At 36.4% G+C, this 25,153-nt stretch overlaps 1 protein-coding gene across 1 annotated transcript in view; it reads left to right on the top strand.

The window, feature by feature from the left end:
* Positions 1 to 25,153, top strand: part of SEMA3C (semaphorin 3C) — a 186,859-nt gene that overhangs the window by 118,187 nt on the left and 43,519 nt on the right. The window contains exons 10-12 of the mRNA XM_060020334.1: positions 154 to 223; positions 1,956 to 2,100; positions 9,971 to 10,193. Coding sequence (XP_059876317.1) covers positions 154 to 223; positions 1,956 to 2,100; positions 9,971 to 10,193 — 438 coding nt within the window. The remainder of the gene's footprint in view (positions 1 to 153; positions 224 to 1,955; positions 2,101 to 9,970; positions 10,194 to 25,153) is intronic.

The following is a 25,153-nucleotide window of genomic DNA, read 5'->3' as shown; positions in this document are numbered from 1 at the left end:
CTTTACCATGTGCTTATCATTTAGTTGCTGTCAAATTATAATGATGCTGCAGGAATATCTTTCTGAATAATACTTTCTGTAGTTGAAATTATTCCTTAGGATAAATTTTTTAAATATTTGGGAATCTTAAAAATTGATATTTCCCTTTTATAGAGGATGTGTTTCTGCTGGAAACTGATAACCCAAGGACAACACTAGTGTATGGCATTTTTACAACATCAAGGTAATATTAAACAATTACATTGTATGAGTTAAACAATAAACTTTATTAAGTAATAGTAATTATTATAAAAATGTTCTTTTCAACTCTTTAATTTTACTTAACACTTAGGATGTAATTCTCTCATTTTATTACTTTTGCCTGATTACTAAAATATATTTAAGCTGAACTCAGAGTTTCAAAATAGTTTTGTATGGGGTATTTATAATGATTATATGCTATTTTTCTCAAAGAAAGGAAAATATAAACTACAATGCAGGGATAATGTATATAAGCTATTGTTTTAAGGAAATAATTTGAAGACTCATGATGCAAATAAAACTCTTAGCATTTCTATTATAAGTTTTATTTCAATAGCAATCTAAAGTGATAGCTATGAACACACTAAACCAGTTTTCATGTTCCATGTGACAGTATTTTAGATATTTGAAAATAGCTTTGTTTTCTAATTTATCTGGAATGCCCAATCCCAATTATCATGTATTTCAAGACAGTTCAGCATATTCTCATCCTTTCCTGCGTGTATTCCTGCGTACTCATTTTACACCAGGAATGTTACTCAGAATTCAGCACAATACTCCAGTTGTGATATGGCCAATTCAGAATGTCCTTTTCATCAGACAGTCAACTACAAAATGAAAATCTAAAGATTTTACCATTTTCTCTAGTGGGGGAAATGTGGTATAATTGTAAACTGTAATGATCTCTTCACAGTAAAAGAATATCACAGGGATATAGATTATAAATCATATTTACTTTGCCCTATAAGATATCTAAAAAGATGTCTTTCAGGATGAGTTTAACACCTGTTTTAACAAAGGAAATAGTCTTGATTTAACTCACAAAGAATTGAACGAAGCAAAAAGAACCAGATTCTTAAGAAGAAAATGTGTGTCTCAAAAAAATATTTCCCTAGTTTCTGTGTTTCCCTAGTCCTGTGTTTCCCAACACCAATAACTTTAACATAGAAAAAATGTTGTCATTTCTGACTATTAATGCTAATGATTAACAATATATCTTGGTTTTCTCAGTGGGCATCTAAGTTTCCCATTAGGCATCTAATTTAAGAGAAATATGTGATTCAGGAAAATGTTGGTTTCAGTCAGTCTGCTTAGTGACAATGGAAATAGTTTTCAGTATGCATCCAAATAAATTTTATGAGAATTTATTGACTAAACATAATTTAAGGAATCTTTTTTGGACTCTATTGTTTACAGCAGAGTAGCAGGGAATGTTTACAATTTCTCCAACTAGTATTTAGGACAGCATTGTAAGAATACTCTCACATTGAAATAACCTTAAGACAAAGAGATACAGTGTTCTCTTATTAATGAGATTTATTTCTGTGAGGTAATCTATGATAGGTTATGTTGATACTGATTTAGAATTCAAATCATATTTTTAATAAATCATCAATTCACTTTTTGTTTAATATCTTCTGCAAGATACACCAGTTGGAAATTTCTTTGACTTGTCCTATATTTAGGACAAGTACATTGAGTATTTTTCTATAACTTATTGTCTACTACCTCCATGGGTGAACTAAATGTTTTGATATCAATGGCTTATTTCAAAACAGTAGAAGTTTTTTAGTTTTTTACAATGTGTACCATAACATTCAACTTTTCCATGATGAATTACATCAAGTTTTTATCACAAATTTTACCTTTATTTTTAAAATTGTATTTAAATTTTAAAAATAAGAAAATTAATATCTTTCTATTTTCTTTTCTAGCTCAGTTTTTAAAGGATCAGCAGTGTGTGTGTATCATTTATCTGATATACAGACTGTGTTTAATGGGCCTTTTGCTCACAAAGAAGGGCCCAATCATCAGCTGATTTCCTACCAGGGTAGAATTCCTTATCCTCGCCCTGGAACTGTAAGTATCCAGGAAACTTTCTTTGTTATTTTACTTTTTTAAGAAATATAAGTTACTAAGAAATGAATATCATGCTGATGTTTATTAAATACAACTATAGACCTACTGGTATACTCATCATAATTTTTCAGCTCACAGGTTCTTAGATTTGGGATTTTAAAAATATATATATTACAGCATTCTGTACAATTTTTTCTAAGTGCTATTGATAATAAAATCTCATTTGTATTTCAAGACAGCTGGATATGTTAGATAGGGAAGAGATATTTTCCTAATTTTACTGGCATAAAAACCATAGCTTGGAAAGTGTTAACATTTTGAAGGCAGCCTAAGAATTTGAATGCTAGTTGCTTTTCACAATCCTTCCTTATATTAAGGAATCTCATCTACTTTAATGAAAGAATAATCATGTGAGAATTAGTTTAGAGATAAATCATGTGGAGATATTTCAATTTTAGGGATATATTTAGTTAAAAATTACACGTTGTGTATATTTCTCAAAGAAATAAAATGGTGTGTGTGAGCAAGTAATGACAATGAAAGTGATGTAATTCAAATAAAATATTTATAAAGTTTTAAGGCATACAAATATAACCATGTCTTGCAACATTGTAGTATTAAGGGGTACATTGTAAACTACCTTTTCCAGCTGAAGTTACAGACAATGCACTGGCAGATTGGAACTGAGTTTTTCTAGGACAATGATCACAGTCTTACTATTTGTTTTTAATTTGGACCATAATAATGCTGCATTGCATTCTAAAATATTGATTAGTTTCTGTCTCTGTAAAATGTCATACAACACACTGATTGAGAGGAGATGTTACACAATTGACCAAGAGGAATATAATCCTCTTATATCTTTGCATTTCATCAAGTAAGGTTATATTTATAAATTGGGTTGGAGGGAAGTAAAGAATGATTTTTTTAAAATTGAAAGATATTTATTAAAATAATATTTACTTAAAATGTTTTTATTTGAATATGAAATCCCCTTTGTCAATATACTTTCAGACATTCATTCCTCGTAATTTTTACTGACTGTTGATTCACTTTTGTTTTGTGTTATTATTAGAGTTTCTTTGCAATACATTATTTACTCCTTTGTTTTCTCATCATCTTAAAGTATACTGCTGTCAAATGTTTTAAAAATAGAAAAAAGTGTGCTAAGCCTCTAAAGAACATGTTTATTCAAAATTAAAAGGGCTCAGGTTTGGTTCCCTGGCTAGGAAGCTCAAAGATTAGTCATTGATATGTATTTTATTAGAACAATTAACTTTTAATTAATTTTGGAAAGATTATCAGAATTGCTACTTATCCAGGAAAGAATTGTTTTAAAAAGTTGTAGTTAATCATGGCTGGCAACAAAGTCTTAACCATATAATTACATTCTCCTTTTAAATGATTTCACTTTGATGCTTATAGCTCAACAGAAGATGGAAGAAACATTTAATTATTTGGTATCACACAAGGAAAAGAAGTCAACAGATATATCCATCTTAGGGTACCTCAAGTTGGAGTGTGTTGGATAAGAAGCAGGGTTTACATAAGAGAAGGGAAAGCAAGGGGAAGCTGAGTAACTTTCAAATTCCATCATAACTGAAGGCTCTCATTATTTCATTGAATGTAGTTCATGTATTTTCAAATGATTCACTGATAAAGTATCCAAAGATTTGTCATATTTTTGAGAATTGTTTGCTATTTGAATTTGACCAAGTCATTGCTTCATCTTAAATCAGCAAATTAAGAGGCGGTTGTGATTATGTATGCTTTCCTCAGTTATTCTTTTGAACAAAATATATATGGGATTAGTACAGGAGCAATTGATTTGTAAACTGAATAAAATTCTATTTCCCCTAAATAAAACTTTAAGAGAAACCTCTCAGATAGAGATAAAAGAGAGCCACACTCATTGATCAGGGTTCAAGGCCTCAGAGCCTCAGTGAGTGTGTGCTGGAGTTAGCTTGTACCTGGCTGGCAAGAAGAGATTGTGTTCACCTCATCTCAATTGAGGAGGTCACAGTAGCAACTGGAAATCAGCCATGGTGGGATTACTACACCATGGAAATTGGCAGATGTTACAAATCAGGGATTTTCCCCTAAAGAAAAGCGCTCTCCCTGGTCCCACAGTGCCTCATGACTCTTCACCCAATGGCAGCTCAAAAGGTCTCTGAGAAGAACACTCATGTTGAATAGCAATTATCCTACATAAAATGTGAGACTAGATAAATCATTTTTAGTAAAACAATATAAACCAACGCTAAATTAGAAAATTCTGCGAACAGTCCCACTTTTCACTATTTCTGAACTCCTAAGAATAAGCATTTTTTTCCTGTTCCAAAGCAGTGTGAAATAAGCCAGGGCTTAGTGACACACATCTGGAGGAGACTCCATGAAAAAAGGGAGTGAGTAGTCAGTACTTGAGACATATTTCTATAATGTTGTTTCTTACATCTGGTGCTGAGACCAGAGCAACTCCCTTAAATTAAAAAAAAAAATTGTCAGATGAGTAATCCTTAGGGAATAAAAGAGGCTGGGTGGAGGAATGACCTCTGGAACTGCCCCTGGAAAAGCATACCTCCCTGAAGATGTAGTTCCTCCGCACTTCACTGAGCAAAACACCATGAAGTCAGCTCTCTGACTCAGAGTGGCCAGTATCTGTCTCTTTCTTGGGCTTCTAAGGTTTAATATCACCTTCATGTAGCCAGAAGACTTACAGCCAATTGACCCAAAGCATTCTTTTTCTCTAGGGTTAAGAATGTTGCCTCTGAAGCCTCCCAAGGTAGGATCAACTATGATCGCCATACTTTATTTCCCTATACAGTAGTCCAGTTGCAAGGTCAACCTCATAAATATATGACTGGATTCTTAAAGAAATGACACTGGCAGAAATCCTATACCCTCATTCTAATGTTCCTGGTAGGTGCTTCTTTTAAAGCAGCATTGATAGCTGTGTTAGCAAACTCCCAACTAGCAAGCCCAAGTCAGTAGGAAGAAGCCTGCCAATTGTGTCATAATGTTTTTCCATAAGTAATACAAGTTTGTGGAAGAAACAAGACACCTTTGGTATGTTGCAAAGGGCAGCCAAGGACTGCAGATTCTCTCTGTGGCTGAGCTAACATATTACATTATTCTGATACAACATGTTTAAGCTTCTGTAGAAGATTGTGTTTGCTTATACTATACTGTTAAAGCAGAACCTCACAAAAGTCTTCAGTTTTAACATCTGTTTATAACTGGACCAGAACCATCTGCTTCAATCACCGTGCTTTGAACAGGTCTACAACCTGGTGCAGCAAAAGAACACAGAAAATTCATGATCCTGACAAAAGTGCCAGCAAATAGGTTTCCCTTTTTCTTGGGACCACTAATTATATGGATCATGTTCAAAGCATCTTTTGGTTGTTCTTACATTAGAAGCATTTTTATTCCTCATAGACATTTTAAAACATAGCAAAGTTTACAATAAAATTGAACACGTGAGGCATATAGGCATGAAAAGTTAATTACATATTGTTTCACATAATTATTCAAGACATATGAATAAAGCAGACAATAAATATTATTGAAGTCTAGAGAAAAAGGAGGTCGACATGGGACAGCCCTGTTTGGAAAGGCATATAAAAATGTGTGAGATTGAGCTGGACCTGAAGGGTAGTTGATGTGGATAATTTGGATAAGTAAGGAGGGATGTTTCAGGCAAAGGTTACTGCATACATTACAAAGCAAAGACAGAAATTAATAAGTGAATCCTAGAAGCTCTGCATGGGCTAGTAGGACTGGAACAAAGAGCTCTTTTAAGTCGTGGAGGATAAATACAAGGAAGATGAGGGCCAGCTGGTGCATAAATACAAGTCTTCAACTTTGTAATTCTTTGGGCTTTAAATAAAAGGCCTAGATTACCAAGGGTTTAAACGTAAGATCAATTTCTCTCCGAACACAAGTTTCAAAGACCAATGCTAGAAACTAGCCCCGATTCTAGAATATCATTTATTTATGTCCATTTATTTATCCATATACCACTTGTCCTTCAAGTGTTAGGTCAAGCTTCTTTTGAAACATGCCTGTCACTCCTTCTGTTAATAGTTTTGCATTTATTTTCTGTTATCTGTCTTTAGCCTCAACTCCTACCTCTTTCTTTCACTTTGTGCTCTGTGATTCAGGATTGCCCCAGGATTTATAGTTCCCTAAATATTCCAAACTCTTTTTATTTTTTTTAATCCCTAAACCTCTTCACTAATTCTGGCAGCCTTAAGTTCTCTACTATTCTAAATTCATTTTAAAAATATTGGCTCTTATTGATCATGAACCAAATTCTGTTATTTATTTTATATTTATATTAAATTATAATTATATGTATCAGTTGTTATTTTACTTTGAATATGTCCATCTTCCTTACTAGAACACTTGTGTCTAGAAGACAGTGGTAGCTCCCGATTCTTAAGTCCCCAACTGGGCACATCAAAAAGCATTTTGAATAAAAGCTGTCCAAAGAATTGACATATGAATTAATATGTGAATATAGTAATGCTGAAGACTAGTATAAATGGGTGAGTGGATTAGGAGCAGATGCTCAAGAATACCTGAGAATAGCAAGGAAATTTGGCATACTTCCTTAACATGGCATTCTTATTGTTCCTGTATTTCACTTAGCACTTTAGTAATCAAAACACTTAAAATGTCTTTACTCAGAAAAGGAGTGCTTATCACCACTTGATAAACAGAAGCTAGAACTGGAGAAAAACAAACACTTAAAGGAGAAGTTTAACCGAAATTACTTAATGACTATTTGTAGAGCAAAATTATCCTTCTTAAGAATGAGACAACAGCCCAATTAATGGACAAAGGCTTTATTTTATGGTAGCACGTGGGTGTTATATTATCTTGAGGTTTCAGTACAGAGGCTTTCATATATCACAAGGTGAGGGATACGTTAATCACATCTTATTTATACTTGGCAGTTTTATACTGAGCAAACTCACAGTTCCAGATGGAAAGTCTGCAAAGGGTAATCAATTTTTGTTCTTGTCACCATCACTGTCACTCATTCTGTGTCTTATCTGCAAGCTTTATGCCATGAATCAATGGAAAAATTAATTATTGTCAAAAAGAATTCTTCTGTAATTTTGAAAACAAACTTTTACTCGGAGACACTTATTTCTAAGTAAAGTTTATTGTGAATATAAAACAAAAGTCCCAAATGGAGAACATTTGAATGAATATAAAATAATTGATTTGAGTTGATTTATTTGGGTTACATATTTAATGACTATGGTTTTGAGCAACTGAACATAATTTTTATCTAAATTTCAACTACTATTAAGTAAAACCCAGAAACTAGGCACTTACAATTTAATAAGCTTATCACTCATGAAAATAATTGCTAACTGGAAATTGTATAAATTGCCTAGTAATATATGCTAACTTTGGATCTTTCTGGAACTTACAAATGAGAATACTTGCAAATATTTAAGGAGACATCTCAGCTTAGCAGACCATCATTAGTGGTGTTTTACGAAGGACTGGAACTATTTAAATTGCCCATGCATTTGTTCTTTCCATGTTTTCATTCAGTGAGCAATGTATTTCCCGTTTTCCACTTTGTGTGAGGAATGAGGGTAGAAAAAACCCATAATACTACACTTTTCAGAAGTATGGTACACACCCATAAGTTTAGAATACCCTCACATGGAATTTTTTGTCCTCATTTGGTCTTTTAGTGTAAGCAATTTATAAACATGCATAAATATAATACTTCTTCCTAAAAGAAAAGCATATGAACCCCAGATGAAAGTCTAGTTAATGGGATAATGAATGAGAAGCTTAGTTTTATTACTTGTCTCATTATCTCTCTTCAGTGAAGTCATTTAATTGCTCCTTATGCCCTTCTACAAAAAGAGAACTATATTTACTTGTCCTAGAAAAAAATTCTAGTAATGTTAACTGGTCAAAGTTAGTCTAAAAATTGCATTCAGGATGATACAGTTCAAATGAGTGAGAGCACATTCATAATCTGCTGAGTCTTATTTGCAAATGTAGGACTGCCTGGCAACACTGGCCCAGAGGCAGTGACATTGTAGGTCAGCTGTTGCATGGATTTAACCCAGAAATTGCCATGTTTTGTTTGGTCCCTAAAGTTGTTTTTCTTTTTTTTTCATTGAGTCAACATTAAAATTTTGGCAGATTTCACATAAAATTCCACATTTCTATCTTCTGTTGGAATATGGCCACACTAGGCTTATATTCCTGCATAGGAGCAGTCAACTAGAAATAAATGTTCATTGCCACTGTCGAATGAGGTATAATTTTCCTTTTATTACTGTCCCCATTACATCTTGCTGTTCACCACAGATGCTGTACCCATTGCTATTGAACAGGAAGTTTGCTTTGTTGCTTTCCTTTCACTTTGTACCTCTCTAAAGAGGATAAATGAAATCTAGAACAGTAGTGCTTTTGTTTTAAAAAAAATGACCAAGTATTTTTTTTTTGAAAGTAGAGGTATTGACAGTGTTTAATAGGGTTAGACAAATAATGTTTGTATGTGTTAAAAGCTTATATGTTGCTCATATAACTTAACACTCAGCTCCTATTAGTGAGTGTGTTTTAAGTTCCAAGCTTCAGCACCTCCCAGCCTACCCATGAGTTTGGCCTCAGATGCTCTGTAAATGGAATCCTCTTCTCAGAAGCCCTTGTCATGCTTCCTTTCCAGAACTGCTGAAACTGTCCAGCAGTCATTTTTAGATCTCATAATTGCTTTCTCTCTGCCCCTTTAAACTTGATGCTCTGAATCTTTCCTCTCCTCCCCAGAACTGAGGCGCCTGTTTCATACAGCCCCTGCACCAAAATTGGATGCCAGATATAACAGAGTAATTCACTCATTCAACTACTCTTTGTGGAATATTTAATATTCTTCAGCTTTATTATAGGTCTGAGGGTGAAATCATGAACAAAATTTACCCAGTTAAGACTAATTCACAGCTTACATTGTAGAGGAAGAAACAGACAATAAAGATATAAGCAACAAATATATTACACACAGGTAAATAGAGCTGTGATGAAAAATAAAGCAAACTAAGGAGATGGAGAGTGGAGATGGCGATGGGGAGCTATTTTTGTATGTGTCATCACCTTTACGGAAGTAACTGTTGAACTGAGAACTGAATGAGGCAACAGAGAAAACCGCGGAGCAAGTGCCAAGGTCCTAGAGCGGGAGCTGGCTTGGGACTCAGGAAGGGCAAGAACTATGGGAGGGGTAGATGCAGATGCAGGCCAGACATTCAGGGGCTTATAGCCAGGCTAAGCTGTTGGGATTTTATTCTGAGAGTAATGGAAATCACTGGAGTGTTTTCCAGAGGGAAATTATAAGGTCTGGTTTACCATATCCAATCCAAGCTCCAACTTCGGAGAGCCCTCTTTTGGGAGAGGGGATCAGATAGAATAAAACTCTCGCAGGTTAGAGTTCTGATTGAATTTGATAACAATAATCTAATTTATTTTAGCCAGTAGCAGCATTAGATTATATCCACAAGGGTTTTTTTTATAACAACACTGGACCTGGCGCAGAATAAGAAACAGAAAAGTGATGGATGAGAAGGGTGAAAATTTATACCGTATACCAAATGGTGTCAGCTCCTCTCTGAAAACAAACAGTGCAGGATAAGTGGACTTAGCCTATTTAAATGATCAAATTATACACCTTATTTTCTACAGATAGTACTATGCATAGTCATGCAGTTTTCTCCTCACTCGGTAGCAAATACACTTAAAACAGCTTGAGCTTCTAAGTATTTTGAAAAATAGAGGTCTTCTGATTATTATTAAAATAAAGCCACTATTGTATTAACTTAGTCCTCTAAAATTTTTTTTTTAGTGCCCAGGAGGAGCATTTACACCCAATATGCGAACCACCAAGGAGTTCCCAGACGATGTTGTCACTTTTATTCGGAACCACCCTCTCATGTACAATTCCATCTACCCAATCCACAGAAGGCCTTTGATTGTTCGTACAGGCACTGACTATAAGTACACAAAAATAGCTGTGGATCGAGTGAATGCTGCCGATGGTAGATACCATGTTCTGTTTCTCGGAACAGGTAAGTATTTGAGCTCAAACTAGCTTAATGTGTAGTAAAAGAGCGTACTTGCTACGGGCATGATATTGAAATCAGAAAAACTCCAGTGTTTACATGTGTCTGACTCTGAGGTGTTTCATGCTTCAGTTTCTACATCTGTAAAATGGAGTTAAGATAAATTACTTTATAGGATTGTTGTGAGGAACAAATGGGTTAATATATGTAAAACACCTAGAACTATTCCTGGCATATATTGTGGTGAAAGAAGGTAATGAGATGAATGAAGGGATGGGAAATTTTAAGCATGAGTGTTCTCTCAACTAAAACAAATACTGTGACCGCTTCATAAACACATGGAGCCATATATGCTTTCCTGCCATCTCCAGGACGTTTCTTTATCAATTATATTAGTATATACTTTATTCTTCCATTTCATCCTCCACTGAATTCTTGGTTTAGAAACCTTACGCTAGCAAATGAAACTAGACCTGTACCTTCACCTACTGCCACCTCTGCTATACTGCTGATTTCGCCAAGGTCTTCAGTGTTCCCATGACAAGAAAATCCAAAATCCTTTAACCACTGAAATGCCTCCATATCCTCTTTGCCTCATTTGGCGTTTTAGAATCACCCTACCTGTTGCTTCAGCCACAAGGCACATAATTTTCCTCTGTCTCGAGCAGTTCTCTCTCAGTTTCCTTCAGTAGCCTGGCTTTCTCCTCCCCATGAGTGTAGGTGTTTCCTGAGGTTCTCTGCATGGTCCTCTTATTTTTATGTATTCTTTGGCCATCTCGTTCATTCATTTGGTTTTCATTAGTCTGTGCAAACAATCCCAGATGTGTATCTCTAGTCCTTGCCATTTTGTGAGCTCAGTATTTGCATTTACAACTTATTATTAGGTAACACAAGTTGTATGACAGGTTGACATTTCAAACATCATGCTTCAAACTCAGTTTATTCAATTCTAAAACTCTTTAACCAGTGCTTAATCCAGTCTCCCATATTTGTATTCATTACCACACATTCCTTTCAAGGTTCTGTTTCTCCTTCATATGTCATTTCTCTCTAGGCATATCACAGTACCGGGTAACCTCAGTAAATATTTGTCAAGATGAACTGGAAATCATAACTATATCCACTGCAACACGTACAATGAAATGAATTCATAACTGATTGCAAAAGCTAATCTTCACTTGCATAAAACTGTGTTCTCCAAAGATGTTGCTTCCATATAAATAACTATAAAGAGTTTCTTTTAGCCTTGATTCTGATCATCCAGTGTGGAAATTGCATTTGAAAAAAAAATTTTTTTTCCTGAAGTGATGAGGTCATTTAGAGTCACACCTCTCTCTAATGTCTCATATTACTCAGAAAAAAATGACTGTTTTCTTATTTTCCTTTTGAAGACTGTCTTAAATGTAGACTCTTTTCTTCCCCAGTTTTATTGAGATATAATTGACATACATTACTGTATAAATTTAAGGTACACAACATAATGGTTTGACATATATATTGTGAAATGATTATTGCAATAAGTTTAGTTAACATCTGTCATCTCATATAGATACAATAAAAAGAAAGAAAAAAAATTTTTTCCTTCTAATGAGAACTCTTAGAAATTATTCTCTTATTAGCTTTCATATATATCATACAGCAATGTAACTGTAGTACATCCCAAAACTATGGGGGTGTATGTTACATCCCTAGTACTTAGTATCTCATAACTGGAAGTTTGTACCTTTTGATTGCCTTCATTTAATTCTCCCTCTCTCCACATCTGGTAGTGAATGTGGTTTTTCATTTTGTTTTTGTTTCTTTATATTACACATATAAGTGAGTGCATAAAATACTTGTCTTACTCTGTATGACGTTTTTTCACCTAGCATAATGCCATCAATTTCAATCCACGTTGTCACAAATGGCAAGATTTCATTCTTTTTATGGCAGAGTAATATTTTAAACCACACTTGTTTTTCTATTCATCTGTCAACAGACACTTAGGTTATTTCCACATCTTGGCTATTGTGAATAATGCTGCAGTGAACATAGAGGTGCAGATATCTTCTCCAGTTAGTGTTTTTGTTTCTCAGAGGTGGACTCTGATATCACATTCAGGTTGTTTTTTCATGAAAGTCTACATAAAATATGTAGGTTTCATGGATGGAATTTTTTAGTCTTTATAAACTATTCAGCAGTGTTTATTTAGATAGAAGGCAGTAAGAAACATGTTTTCGCACAAATTCTTTGGCTTTTCTTACCACATAAGTATCTGGCACCTTTACATAGACTTTTTATGTTGGTATTTAAGAACTTGTATCATTTTGGAGACCTTCAAGATGGCGGAAGAGTAAGACGCGGAGATCACCTTCCTCCCCACAGATACATCAGAAATACATCCACATGTGGAACAACTCCTACAGAACACCTACTGAACGCTGGTAGAAGACCTCAGACTTCCCGAGAGGCATGAAACTCCCCATCTACCTGGGCAGGGCAAAAGAAAAAATGAAAAACAGAGACAAAAGAATAGGTATGGGACCTGCACCAGTGGGAAGGAGCTGTGAAGGAGGAAAGGTTTCCACACACTAGGAAGCCCCTTTGCGGGCGGAGACTGCGGGTGGTGGAGGGGGGAAGCTTCGGAGCCGCGGAGGAGAGCGCAGCAACAGGGGTGTGGAAGGCAAAGCAGAGAGATTCCTGCACAGAAGATCGGTGCTGACCAGCACTCATCAGCCCGAGAGGCTCGTCTTCTCACCCGCTGGGGCGGCTGGGGGCTGGGAGCTGAGGCTCCGGCTTTGGCAGATCCCAAGGAGAGGCCTGGGGTTGGCTGCGAGAACACAGCCTGAAGGGGGCTACTGCTCAATAGCTAGCCGGGAGGGAGTCCGGGAAAATGGCTGGAACTGCCTAAGAGGCAAGAGACTATTGTTTCGGGGTGTGCAAGGAGAGGGGATTCAGAGCAACACCTAAATGAGCTCCAGAGATGGACGCGAGCCGCAGCTATCATCACAGACCCCAGAGATGGGCATGAGACGCTAAGGCTACTGCTACAGCCACCAAGACGCCTGTGTGTGAGCACAGGTCACTATCCACACCTCCCCTCCCAGGAGCCTGTGTGGCCCACCACTGCCAGGGTCCCGTGATACAGGAACAACTTCCCCAGGCAAACACACGGTGTGCCTCAGGCTGTTGCAACGTCATGCTGGCCTCTGATGCAGCAAGCTCGCCCTGCGTTCTGTACCTCTCTCCCTCCCCCAAGCCTGAGTGAGCCAGAACCCCCTAATCGGCTACTATTTTAACCCTGTCCTATCTGAGCAAAGAACAGATGCCCTCAGGTTACCTACACGCAGAGCCAGGGCCAAATCCAAAAACTGAACCCCAGGAGCTGTGCGAACAAAGAAGAGAAAGGGAAATCTCTCCCAGCAACCTCAGGAGCAGAGGATTAAATCTCCACAATCAACTTGGTGAACCCTGCATCTGTGGAATACCTGAATAGACAACGAATCACCCCAAAATTGAGGCGGTGGACTTTGGGAGCAACAACATATGTATTTTTTTGCTTTTTCTCTTTTTGTGAATGTGTATATATATGCTTCCTTGTGTGATTTTGTCTGTATAGCTTTGCTTTTACCATTTGTCCTAGGGTTATCTCTGTCCAATTTTTTTTCTTTTTTTTTTTTTAAGTATAGTTTTTAGCTCTTGTTATCATTGATGGATTTGTTTTTTAGTTTGATTGCTCTCTTCTTTCTTTCTTTTTTCTTTTCTTTTTAATTTTTTTCTTTTTAATAATTATTTTTACCTTTTTATTTTAATAACTTTATTTTATTTTATATTATATCTTTCTTTCTTTCTTTTTTTGTCCCTTTTCCTCTGAGCCGTGTAGCTGACAGTGTCTTTGTGGTCTGGCTGGGTGTCAGGCCTGTGCCTCTGAGGTGGGAGAGCCAAGTTTAGGACATTGGTCCAGCAGAGACCTCCCGGCTCCATGTAATATCAAATGGAGAAAGCTCTCCCAGAGATCTCCATCTCAACACTAAGACCCAGCTCCACTCAACAACCAGCAAGCTACAGTGCTGGACACCCTATGCCAAACAACTAGCAAGACAGGAACACAACCCCACTCATTAGCAGAGAGGCTGCCTAAAATCATAAGGTCACAGACACCCCAATACACACCACTGAACGTGGCCTGACCCACCAGAAAGACAAGATCCAGCCTCATCCACCTGAACAAAGACACTAGTACCCTCTACCAGGAAGCCTACACAACCCACTGAATGAACCTTAGCCACTGGGGGCAGACACCAAAAACAATGGGAACTATGAACTGGCAGCCTGCGAAAAGGAGACCCCAAACAAAATAAGTTAAGCAAAATGAGAAGAGAGAGAAACACACAGCAGATGAAGGAGCAACATAAAAACCCACTAGGCCAAACAAATGAAGAGGAAGTAGGCAGTCTACCTGAAAAAGAATTAGAGTAATGATAGTAAAGATGATCCAAAATCCTGGAAATAGAATGGAGAAAATACAAGAAACGTTTAACAAGGACCTAGAAGAACTAAAGAGCAAATAAACACTGATGAACAACACAATAAATGAAATTAAAAATTCCCTAGAAGGAATCAATTGCAGAATAATGGAGACAGAAGAACGGAAAGTGACCTGGAAGATAATATAGTGGAAATAACTACTGCAGAGCAGAATAAAGAAAAAAGAATGAAAAGAATTGAGGACAGCCTTAGAGACCTCTGGGACAATATTAAATGCACCAACATTCGAATTATAGGGGTCCCAGAAGAAGGAGAAAAAGAAAGGGGCTGAGAAAATATTTGAAGAGATTATAGTTGCAAAGTTCCCTAATATGGGAAAGGAAATACTTATTCAAGTCCAGGAAGCACAGAGAGTCCCATACAGGATAAATCCAAGGAGAAACACACCAAGACACATATTAATCAAACTATCAAAAATTAAATACAAAGAAAAAATATTAAATGCAGCAAGGGAAAAAACAACAAATAACATACAAGGGAATCCCCATAAGGTTATCAGCTGATCATTCAGCAGAAACTTGGCAAGCCAGAAGGGAGTGGCAGGACATATTTAAAGTAATGAAAGGGAAAAACCTACAACCAAAATTACTCTACCCAGCAAAGATGTCATTCAGATTCAACGGAGGAATTAAAACCTTTACAGACAAGCAAAACTAGGAGAATTCAGCACCACGAAACCAGCTTTATAACAAATGCTAAAGGAACTTCTCTAGGCAGGAAACACAAGAGAAGGAAAAGGCCTACAATAACAAACCCAAAACAATTAAGAAAATGGGAAAAGGAACATACATATCGGTAATCACCTTGAATGTAAATGAATTAAATGCTCCAACCAAAAGACGTAGACTGGCTGAATGGATACAAAAACAAGACCCATATATATGCTGTCTACAAGAGACCCACTTCAGACCTAGGGACACGTATAGGCTGAAAGTGAGGGGATGGAAAAAGATATTCCATGCAAATGGAAATCAAAAGAAAGCTTGAGTAGCAATTCTCATATCAGACAAAATAGACCTTAAAATAAACACTATTACAAGAGACAAAGAAGGACACTTCTTTGGAAGGGATCAATCCAAGAAAAAGATATAACAATTGTAAATATTTATGCACCCAACATAAGAGCACCTCAATACATATGGCAAATGCTAACAGCCGTAAAAGGGGAAACCAACAGTAACACAATCATAGTAGGGGGCTTTAACACCCCACTTTCACAATGGACAGATCATCCAAATAGAAATAAATGAGTAAACACAAGCATTACATGATACATTAAACAAGATGGACTTAATTGATATTTATTGAACATTCCATCAAAAAACAACAGAATACACTTTCTTCTCAAGTGCTCATGGAACATTCTCCAGGATAGATCATATCCTGGGTCACAAATCAAGCCTTGGTAAATTTAAGAAAATTGAAATCGTATCAAGTATCTTTCTGACCACAATGCTATGAGACTAGATATCAATTACAGGAAAATATCTGTAAAAAATACAAACACATGGAGGCTAAACAATACACTACTAAATAACCAAGAGATCCCTGAGGAAATCAAAGAGGAAATTAAAAAACACCTAGAAAAAAATGACAATGAAAACACGATGACCCAAAACCGATGGGAAGCAGAAAAAGCAGTTCTAAGAAGGAAGTTTATAGCAATACAGTCCTACCTCAAGAAACAAGAAAAATCTCAAATAAACAGCCTCATATTACACCCAAAGCAATTAGAGAAAGGAGAAGAAAAAAAAACCCAAAGTTAGCAGAAGGAAAGAAATCATAAAGATCAGATCAGAAATAAATGAAAAAGAAATGAAGGAAACCATAGCAAAGATCAATAAAACTAAAAGCTGGTTCTTGAGAAGATAAAAAAAAATTGATAAACCATTAGCCAGACTCATCAAGAAAAAGAGGGAGAAGACTCAAATTAATAGAATTATAAATGAAAAAGGAGAAGTAACAACTGACACTGCAGAAATACAAAAGATCATGAGAGATTACTACAAGCAACTCTGTACCAATAAAATGGACAACCTGGAAGAAATGGACAAATTCTTAGAAAAGCACTACCTTTCGAGACTGAACCAGGAAGAAATAGAAAATATAAACAGACCAATCACAAGCACTGAAATTGAGATTGTGATTAAAAATCTTCCAACAAACAAAAGCCCAGGACCAGATGGCTACACAGGTGAATTCTATCAAACATTTAGAGAAGAGCTAACACCTATCCTTCTCAAACTCTACCAAAATATAGCAGAGGGAGGATTACTCCCAAACTCATTCTACAAGGCCACCATCACCCTGATACCAAAACCAGACAAGGATGTCACAAAGAAAGAAAACTACAGGCCAATATCACTGATGAACATATATGCAAAAATCCTCAGCAAAGTAATGGCAAACAGAATCCAGCAGTACATTTAAAGGATCCTAAACCATGGTCAAGTGGGATTTATCCCAGGAATGCAAGGATTCTTCAATACATGCAAATCAATCAATGTGATACACCATATTAACAAGTTGAAGGATACAAACCATATGATCATCTCAACAGATGCAGAGAAAGCTTTCAACAGATTTCAACACCATTTATGATAAAAACCTTCCAGAAAGTAGGCACAGAGGGAGCTTACCTCAACATAATAAAGGCCATATATGACATACCCACAGCCAACATCGTCCTCAATGGTGAAAAACTGAAACCATTTCCACTAAGATCAGGAAAAATACAAGGTTGCCCACTCTCACCACTCTTACTCAACATAGTTTTGGAAGTTTTAGCCACAGCAATCACAGAAGAAAAAGAAATAAAAAGAATCCAAATTGGAAAACAAGTAAAACTGTCGCTGTTGGCAGATGACATGATACTATACATAAAGATGCTACCAGAAAACTACTAGAGCTAATCAATGAATTTGGTAAAGTAGCAGGATACAAAATTAATGCACAGAAATCTCTGGCATTCCTATACACTAATGATGAACAATGTGAAAGAGAAATTAAGGAAACACTCCCATTTACGATGGCAACAAAAAAAATAAAATACCTAGGAATAAACCTAACACCTGTATGCAGAAAACTATAAGATGCTGATGAAAGAAATTAAAGATGATACCAACAGATGGAGAGATATACCATGTTCTTGGATTGGAAGAATCAACATTGTGAAAATGACTATACTACCCAAAGCAATGTACAGATTCAGTGCAATCCCTATCAAAGTACCAATGGCATTTTTCACAGAACTAGAACAAAAAATTTCACAATTTGTATGGAAACATAAAAGACCCCAAATAGCCAAAGCAATCTTGAGAAAGAAAAACGGAGCTGGAGGAATCAGACTCCCTGACTTCAGCCTATGCTGAAGTAATCAAGACAATATGGTACTGGCACAAAAACAGAAATTTAGATCAATGGAACAGGATAGAAAGCCCAGAGATAAACCCACGCACATATGGTCACCTTATTTTTGATAAAGGAGGCAAGAATATACCATGGAAAAAAGACAGCTTCTTCAATAAGTGGTGCTGGGAAAACTGGACAGCTACAAGTAAAAGAATGAAATTAGAACACTCCGTAACACCATACACAAAAATAAACTCAAAATAGATTAAAGACCTAAGTGTAAGGCCAGACACTATAAAACTGTCAGAAGAAAACATAGGCAGAACACTCTATGACATAAGTCACAGCAAGATCCTTTTTGACCCACCTCCTAGAGAAATGGAAATAAAAACAAAAATAAACAGATGGGACCTAGTGAAACTTAAAAGCTTTTGCACAGCAAAGAAAACCATAAACAAGACGAAAAGACAACCCTCAGAATGGGAGAAAATATTTACAAATGAAGCAACTGACAAAGGATTAATCTCCAAACTTTACAAGCAGCTCATGCAGCTCAATATCAAAAAAACAAAAAACCCAATCCAGAAACGGGCAGAAGACCTAAACAGACATTTCTCCAAAGAAGATATACAGATTGCCAACAAACACATGAAAGGATGCTCAACATCACTAATCATTAGAGAAATGCAAATCAAAACTACAATGAGGTATCACCTCACACCTGTTAGAATGGGCCTCATCAGAAAACCTATAAACAACAAATGCTGGAGAGGGTGTGGAGAAAAGGGAAACCTCCTGCACTGTTGATGGTAATGTGAATTGATACAGCCACTATGGAGAACAGTATGGAGGTTCCTTAAAAAACTAAAAATAGAAATACCATACGACCCAGCAATCCCACTCCTGGGCATATACCCTGAGAAAACCATAATTCAAAAAGAGTCATGTACCACAATATTCACTGCAGCTCAATAACCAGGACATGGAAGCAACCTAAATGTCCATCAACAGATGAATGGATAATGGCACATATATACAATGGAATATTACTCAGCCATAAAAAGAAACGAGATTGAGTTATTTGTAGTGAGGTGGATGGACCTAGAGTCTGTCATAGAGAGTGAAGTAAGTCAGAAAGAGGAAAACAAATACCGTATGCTAAAACATATATATGGAATCTAAAAAAAAAAAAAAAAGAAAAACGGTTATGAAGAACCTAGGGGCAGGTCAACAATAAAGGCACAGACGTAGAGAATGGAGTTGAGGACACGGGGAGGGGGAAGGGTAAGCTGGGACGAAGTGAGAGAGTGGCATGGACTTATATACACTACCAAATGTAAAATAGATAGCTCGTGGGAAGCAGCCGCATAGCACAGGGAGATCAGCTAGGTGCTTTGTGTCTACCTAGAGGGGTGGGATAGGGTGGGTGGGAGGGAGACGCAAGAGGGCCGAATTATGGGGAGATATATACATATATATATATATATATATATATATATATATATATATATATATATACACACATACACATAGAGCTGATTCACTTTGTTATACAGCAGAAACTAACACAGCATTGTAAAGCAATTATACTCCAATAAAGATGTTAAATGAAAAAAAGAAAAGAAAAAACTTGTATCATTTTCAAAAACAGTATTTAGGCATCTGTTTTGAATTGTAGTGGGAAGCATCACTAATGCTTGCTTACAAAGCCACATAAGTCTCTTGAAGACTGTATCCTATTTGGAAAGTGCATGTTATGACAGTGCCTCTGCCAACAGCACCTTTCTGAATAGATGGTAACTCACTTAACCATTGAACCTTATCCTCATGGTTATATCAAACCACATTGTAATTTTTTTTTTTTTTTTCGGTACGCGGGCCTCTCACTGTTGTGGCCTCTCCCGCCGCGGAGCACAGGCTCCGGACGCACAGGCCCAGCGGCCATGGCTCACGGGCCCAGCCGCTCCTCGGCATGTGGGATCCTCCTGGACGGGGGCACGAACCCGTGTCCCCTGCATCGGCAGGCGAAACTGTCAGCCACTGCGCCACCAGGGAAGCCCCACATTGTAATTTTTAAAAGTGACTTCAACTTTCGTGAAACTCTAACAAACAGTATATCGTGATGAAATATTTTTTGCCTGAGTAGATCTTGGATTTCTGGTGATATTTCTTCAGGAGACAGTTCTCTGTGCTTGTTTGCTGCTAAAAGTGAATAAAATAGCCTTTTCTGAAATAGAACTTAGGAGAAACACAGGTCACTGTTCCCAGGATTTCTTAGCTTTGTGTATCTAAATGTCTTAGGAAGGATATAATATGTCTTGGGTGTTGTCAAATCCCCAAGTACAAAATAGCCCTTTAATTGTTATAAATAAATAATGATGCTTCAATTATTCCCACAATGAAGCAAGCTTCTCTCATGGCTTCCCTTTTCTCTGGACCTTCATGGAGAATTTAAGGAAATTTGATGAAGACATTGGTTGTCAAAAAATTTGCCATAGGAAAAACTTATGTGACAGGTCATTGGAATGCAAATACGTATCTTGTAACTGTATCCACTTTGACTATTATGAATGATTTGTAGTTCACAGAATCTCCATGGTAGTTGTGTGGGCTCAATGCCCAATAACTGTTACAGTTAGTCCATTACAGTGTACTACTCTGGCTGAGCTTGAGAGGCTGGTAATCTGTCTTTTCGCCCTTCTAGGACTGCCTCATTAGTTTTTGTGTGCTGTCAGCTGACAAAATAAACAAACAAATAAATACATACATACCTACGTATGTACATATGTACATTTATAAGTAAATAAATAGAAGGAAGGGAGGGAGGGAGAGGAGAAAGAAAAGTAAGCTTTGTCCTGTCATCTTTTATTTCTTAGCTTGCATTATCAATGTCTAGTCTAGGGATCAGAAAACTACAACATGGGCCAGATCTAGCCCACTGCCCTCTGCAAGTATGGTCTGTAAACTAAGAATGTTTTGCATTTTTTAACGACTGTAAAAAAATTACAAGAAGAATGTTACATGAGCAGTGAAAATCATAAGATTTTTATATTTTAGTGCCCACAAATAAAGTTTTATTAGACCACAGCCACGTTCATTCATTTACATTGTCTGTGGCTACTTTTGTGCTACTACAGCAGAGTTGAGTAGTTGCCAGAGGCTGCTTAGCCCAAAGAGCCTAAATTATTTATTATTTGGGTTTTTACAGGAAAAAATTGCTGACTCCTGTTTTATTTAATAATTATATAATTTTAGAAAAATTAAGACTTCTGAAAGAAGCTATTTTCTAATATGTAGCTATAATACAAGAATTTATAATGTTGCTTCATATAAATACATCTTCTTTAATCTTGAGTAAAAAATGTCCTGCTCTTCTATTAAAACTTAAACTAGAAACCAAGTTTACTTAATTATTTTCCCATTCATTCCTGCTACTACATCCCCTAAAAAGGAGCACAGGTTGAAAAAAATGTAATTTATAATCAGTGCTTTCTAAAATTTGGTATTATTTGTTGATATTCTGTAGCATTTTTGATTTTTCGTTTTTTTGTTTTTTAGTTTTTAGTATTTAGGGCGATGGGTATTTTTATGTTCCTTACTCTTTTTTTTTTTTTTTTTAATTTTAGGAAGGGCTATAAAACAGCAGGCAAGGGTTCTCATAGGATTAACATTTCTATTTTAACTTTGCCACCTACTGCTTACGTCCAGGCTATTTGTTCAAAGCCAATTATAATGCACAGTGAAGAGATTTTTGCCTGTTTTCCTTTTGCCTCTGGAGTTATGAAAATATTTAAGTGTCTAGGTCAATTTCAGACACGTTTTGTCGAATTTACATTTTTAGCACTAAATATGAATCAGAATGCCATGTGCTTTCTGATGAAAGAGTGAGAGTTTTCTTGTGAATGGTTGTTAGAGGTTTAGGATGATTTAATGCCATTATGATTTTTTAATGTAAGCTCAATACGTGTGCTACTCTTGTGAAAATTCTTATATAGTGTGTAGTGTTTCATGCTCTTCTTAACGTCTGTTTAACTGGACGAGTACTAAGTTGGACTGTAGGCTCCAATAAGTCCTTTGAAAGTGTGGAGTTTTGAAGTATGTGCCCACATATGTGACTCAAACCTTAATACGTTTGCCTTGCAGCATTACAGGATAACTGCCTTCATAGTAACTAACAAGTTCTGGCAGTCACAGCTCTTGGAATGGCACACTGAATGAACAGCAGAGCCAGGCATTTTGCTTTTTAAAGAACTCCCTAAATTACTCAAGATGTAAAATTTGATAGCTGGAACAGTACGTTTGACTTCAGAAAAGACTATACTGTCAGTTGGAAGCTGTGCATGAGTGTCACTCCTTTGCTTAGGAGTAAGGAACAAATCCCCTTATAAGTCACTGGTTTTTAATAACATTGTGGTTCACTGCTTTCCAAAGCAGAATCTGGAAACTTCTGAGAGTTTACCAAGGATTCTACAGGGATTTTCACAGCAGGAAATAGTAATAGAACAGAGTGGAGTGATGGCTGAATTGACAGGAGAAAGATGATAAATCATGGTGTGATGACTGCTTGATCATGTGGAAGAGTAGCAAAAGGGATATGTGAAGAGAAAAAAATGTAAGAGAGCCCATATGGTGATTGTTAATCCACAGAGAAATGTTCTCATTTAAATTTTACTTTAAGAAGACAATTTGTTAAAAATAAATATATGGATAATTGCTGAAAAAAAGTTTTTTAAGCATAATTCTTTTCCTTTAAGCTACTCTTCAGAGATACATTCTTTTAAAGCTAGCATAAAATCTCACATAATTTTTATACAAATTTTAGTGTTGCTAGTTTGCCTGGATTACCCATTTACTTATTTAGTATGCTACTTATTATGCAAATAAGTGTACTTTTTCAAGTTTCTGAAATATTTTATTACTATTATAGTGATGCTAATTAAAGTTATTTACAGTGCTTACTTTTTCCAGATATGTTATTGAATCACCCCCAGCGCTTATAGCTACCCATTGAAGAACTGTGAGAATGTAGACTCCATAGAGAGCAAGGATATTTGTCTGATTTATTCATTGGCATATCCTCAGTACCTGGAATAGTGCATCACTCAAAGTTGTCACTCAGTAGATATTATTTGAATGAATGAGTGAATGAGTTGCACTTATCCTCCATCGTGTTTGACAGAAGCTCAGATAAGTGAAGATCACATAGATATTGAGGGTATGATACAACCAGAATATCACCTCTTGCTGTCTGATTTCACATCCTGAGCATTTACCCTCTTCAAGTTAATTACCTCATCTACCATCAGCACTTTACATATTTTCCTTTTATGAAGTTAAGGTAATTTAATTTATATTGTCTCATTTTACTATGAATTAAATGTTTCATCCACATATGTCAAGAAGATATTGCTGATGCGTTGACATTCAACATTAGCATCAGCATTGCTTTGTTTGAATGACATCACTCGCTTTTGCCCATCCACATGCTGTCACCACGTCTTACATGTGAACGAGATATCTCTCAAGGTGACAGAAAAGACTTGGAACAGACTGGATTTGTATGTGAATTAACCAATTAACCTGTGATTCTGATATCTTTTTATGTCAGTTGCCATATATTTAGGAGTGAAGGAGGTAATACTTTGGGGGGAGAGTAGAGTACAGAAATGGAATAGTACTTCATCTTACTTTTTTATATATCACTAAATCTTTGTGTGTTTTGAAATGGGGCTTATATCTGTGTCCAAAATGTCTTACGCACTCACCAAAACACATATATCTAATTTGCAGGTTTCTATTTACTTAAAATAGATTTTGCATATTCAGTAGATAGATATGGAGGATTTCAGAATATCACACAAGGAGATAGTGCCTCTCAGCAGTAGAGCTGGCAACAATATGCTCTTTATCACTGGTTCGTTTACTATTTAATCACTAATATAAAACAACTACAGTCAAACCTAATCCGTATGTTGCCTTCATTTAACCCCTTACTCTTATATGAATGTAAGAAAATTTTCTAGCCTAAAGACATTAATTTATGAAGTCTTCTGTCTGCATCTTAAGAAGAAATAACCACACTCTGTTCTTGTTCTTGATGTGCTGCCAAGCTTTGCTGAAGCAGACTTGGCAGCCTTTGTCCCCAGGAGAAAATCTCACAGCCCACTACCCAGCCAGGCCAGGCCCTGTCTATGTGACTACCCAAAGGAGGTGCGTAGCCAGGTGTCAGTTGTGAGGGTGGTCTTTGTGGGAAGCCAGTTTTTTTAAAAAAAAGTTTTATGGAACTGAGAAAAGTTCAAATGGTCAAAAATGGAAAGAAAGGTTTCATTGTAGAATATGAAGTGTAGTGTGAATTGAACCAAAAAGATTTGAAACTGGATTTTCTGAGGTAAGTCATAAATGTTTTATTTAGTTTAGAGTCATAAATATTTTACTTAGTTGTATGCTTATTTTTCTCTTCACTAATGTGGTAAGCAGAATAAGAGTCCCCCAAAGTCCTAATCCCTGTATCATGGTCTCTCTGCTCAGGGTCCCACAAAGCTGCAGTCAAAGTGTAAACCAGACTGCATTCCTTTCTGGAGTTTAAATTCTCTTCCAAACTCACATGGTTTTGGGAAAAATTAAGTTCCTTCCTGATGCAAGAATGAGGCACTGCAGTTCCCTGCCACTGGCCATTCAAAACATGATTGTTTGCTCCTTCAATCTGGTAACACGGGGTCTCATACAATGGAGCATAATCATGGGATTGACATACCATCAATTTAGCATTATTCTTTGGCCTAGAAGCAAATCACACATCCACTTGCACTCAAGGGGAGAAGTTATACAAGGGCATGACTTAGTAGGGTTCACCTTAGTGTAGGTCAGTCACTGCCCAGATACACTTAAATAGATCTGTTTGGTATTGGTGGGGAGGATACATTACAGACTGAGGAGAGAAGGCCAGTTAGGAGACTTTTGCTTTTTATAGACAAGAATTGATGAGAGCCTAAATTAAAACAGGTATTAGAAGTCAGAGATTGAGAGAGATTATCAAGAGATATTTAGGAAGAGGAAAGGACTTGATGATAACAAATTGATGAGGGAAG

Source organism: Delphinus delphis, chromosome 9, assembly GCF_949987515.2.
Source record: "Delphinus delphis chromosome 9, mDelDel1.2, whole genome shotgun sequence".
Lineage (NCBI taxonomy): Eukaryota > Metazoa > Chordata > Mammalia > Artiodactyla > Delphinidae > Delphinus > Delphinus delphis.
Note: the sequence above shows the minus strand (reverse complement) of the source record. Positions and strands in the feature narration are given on the sequence as shown.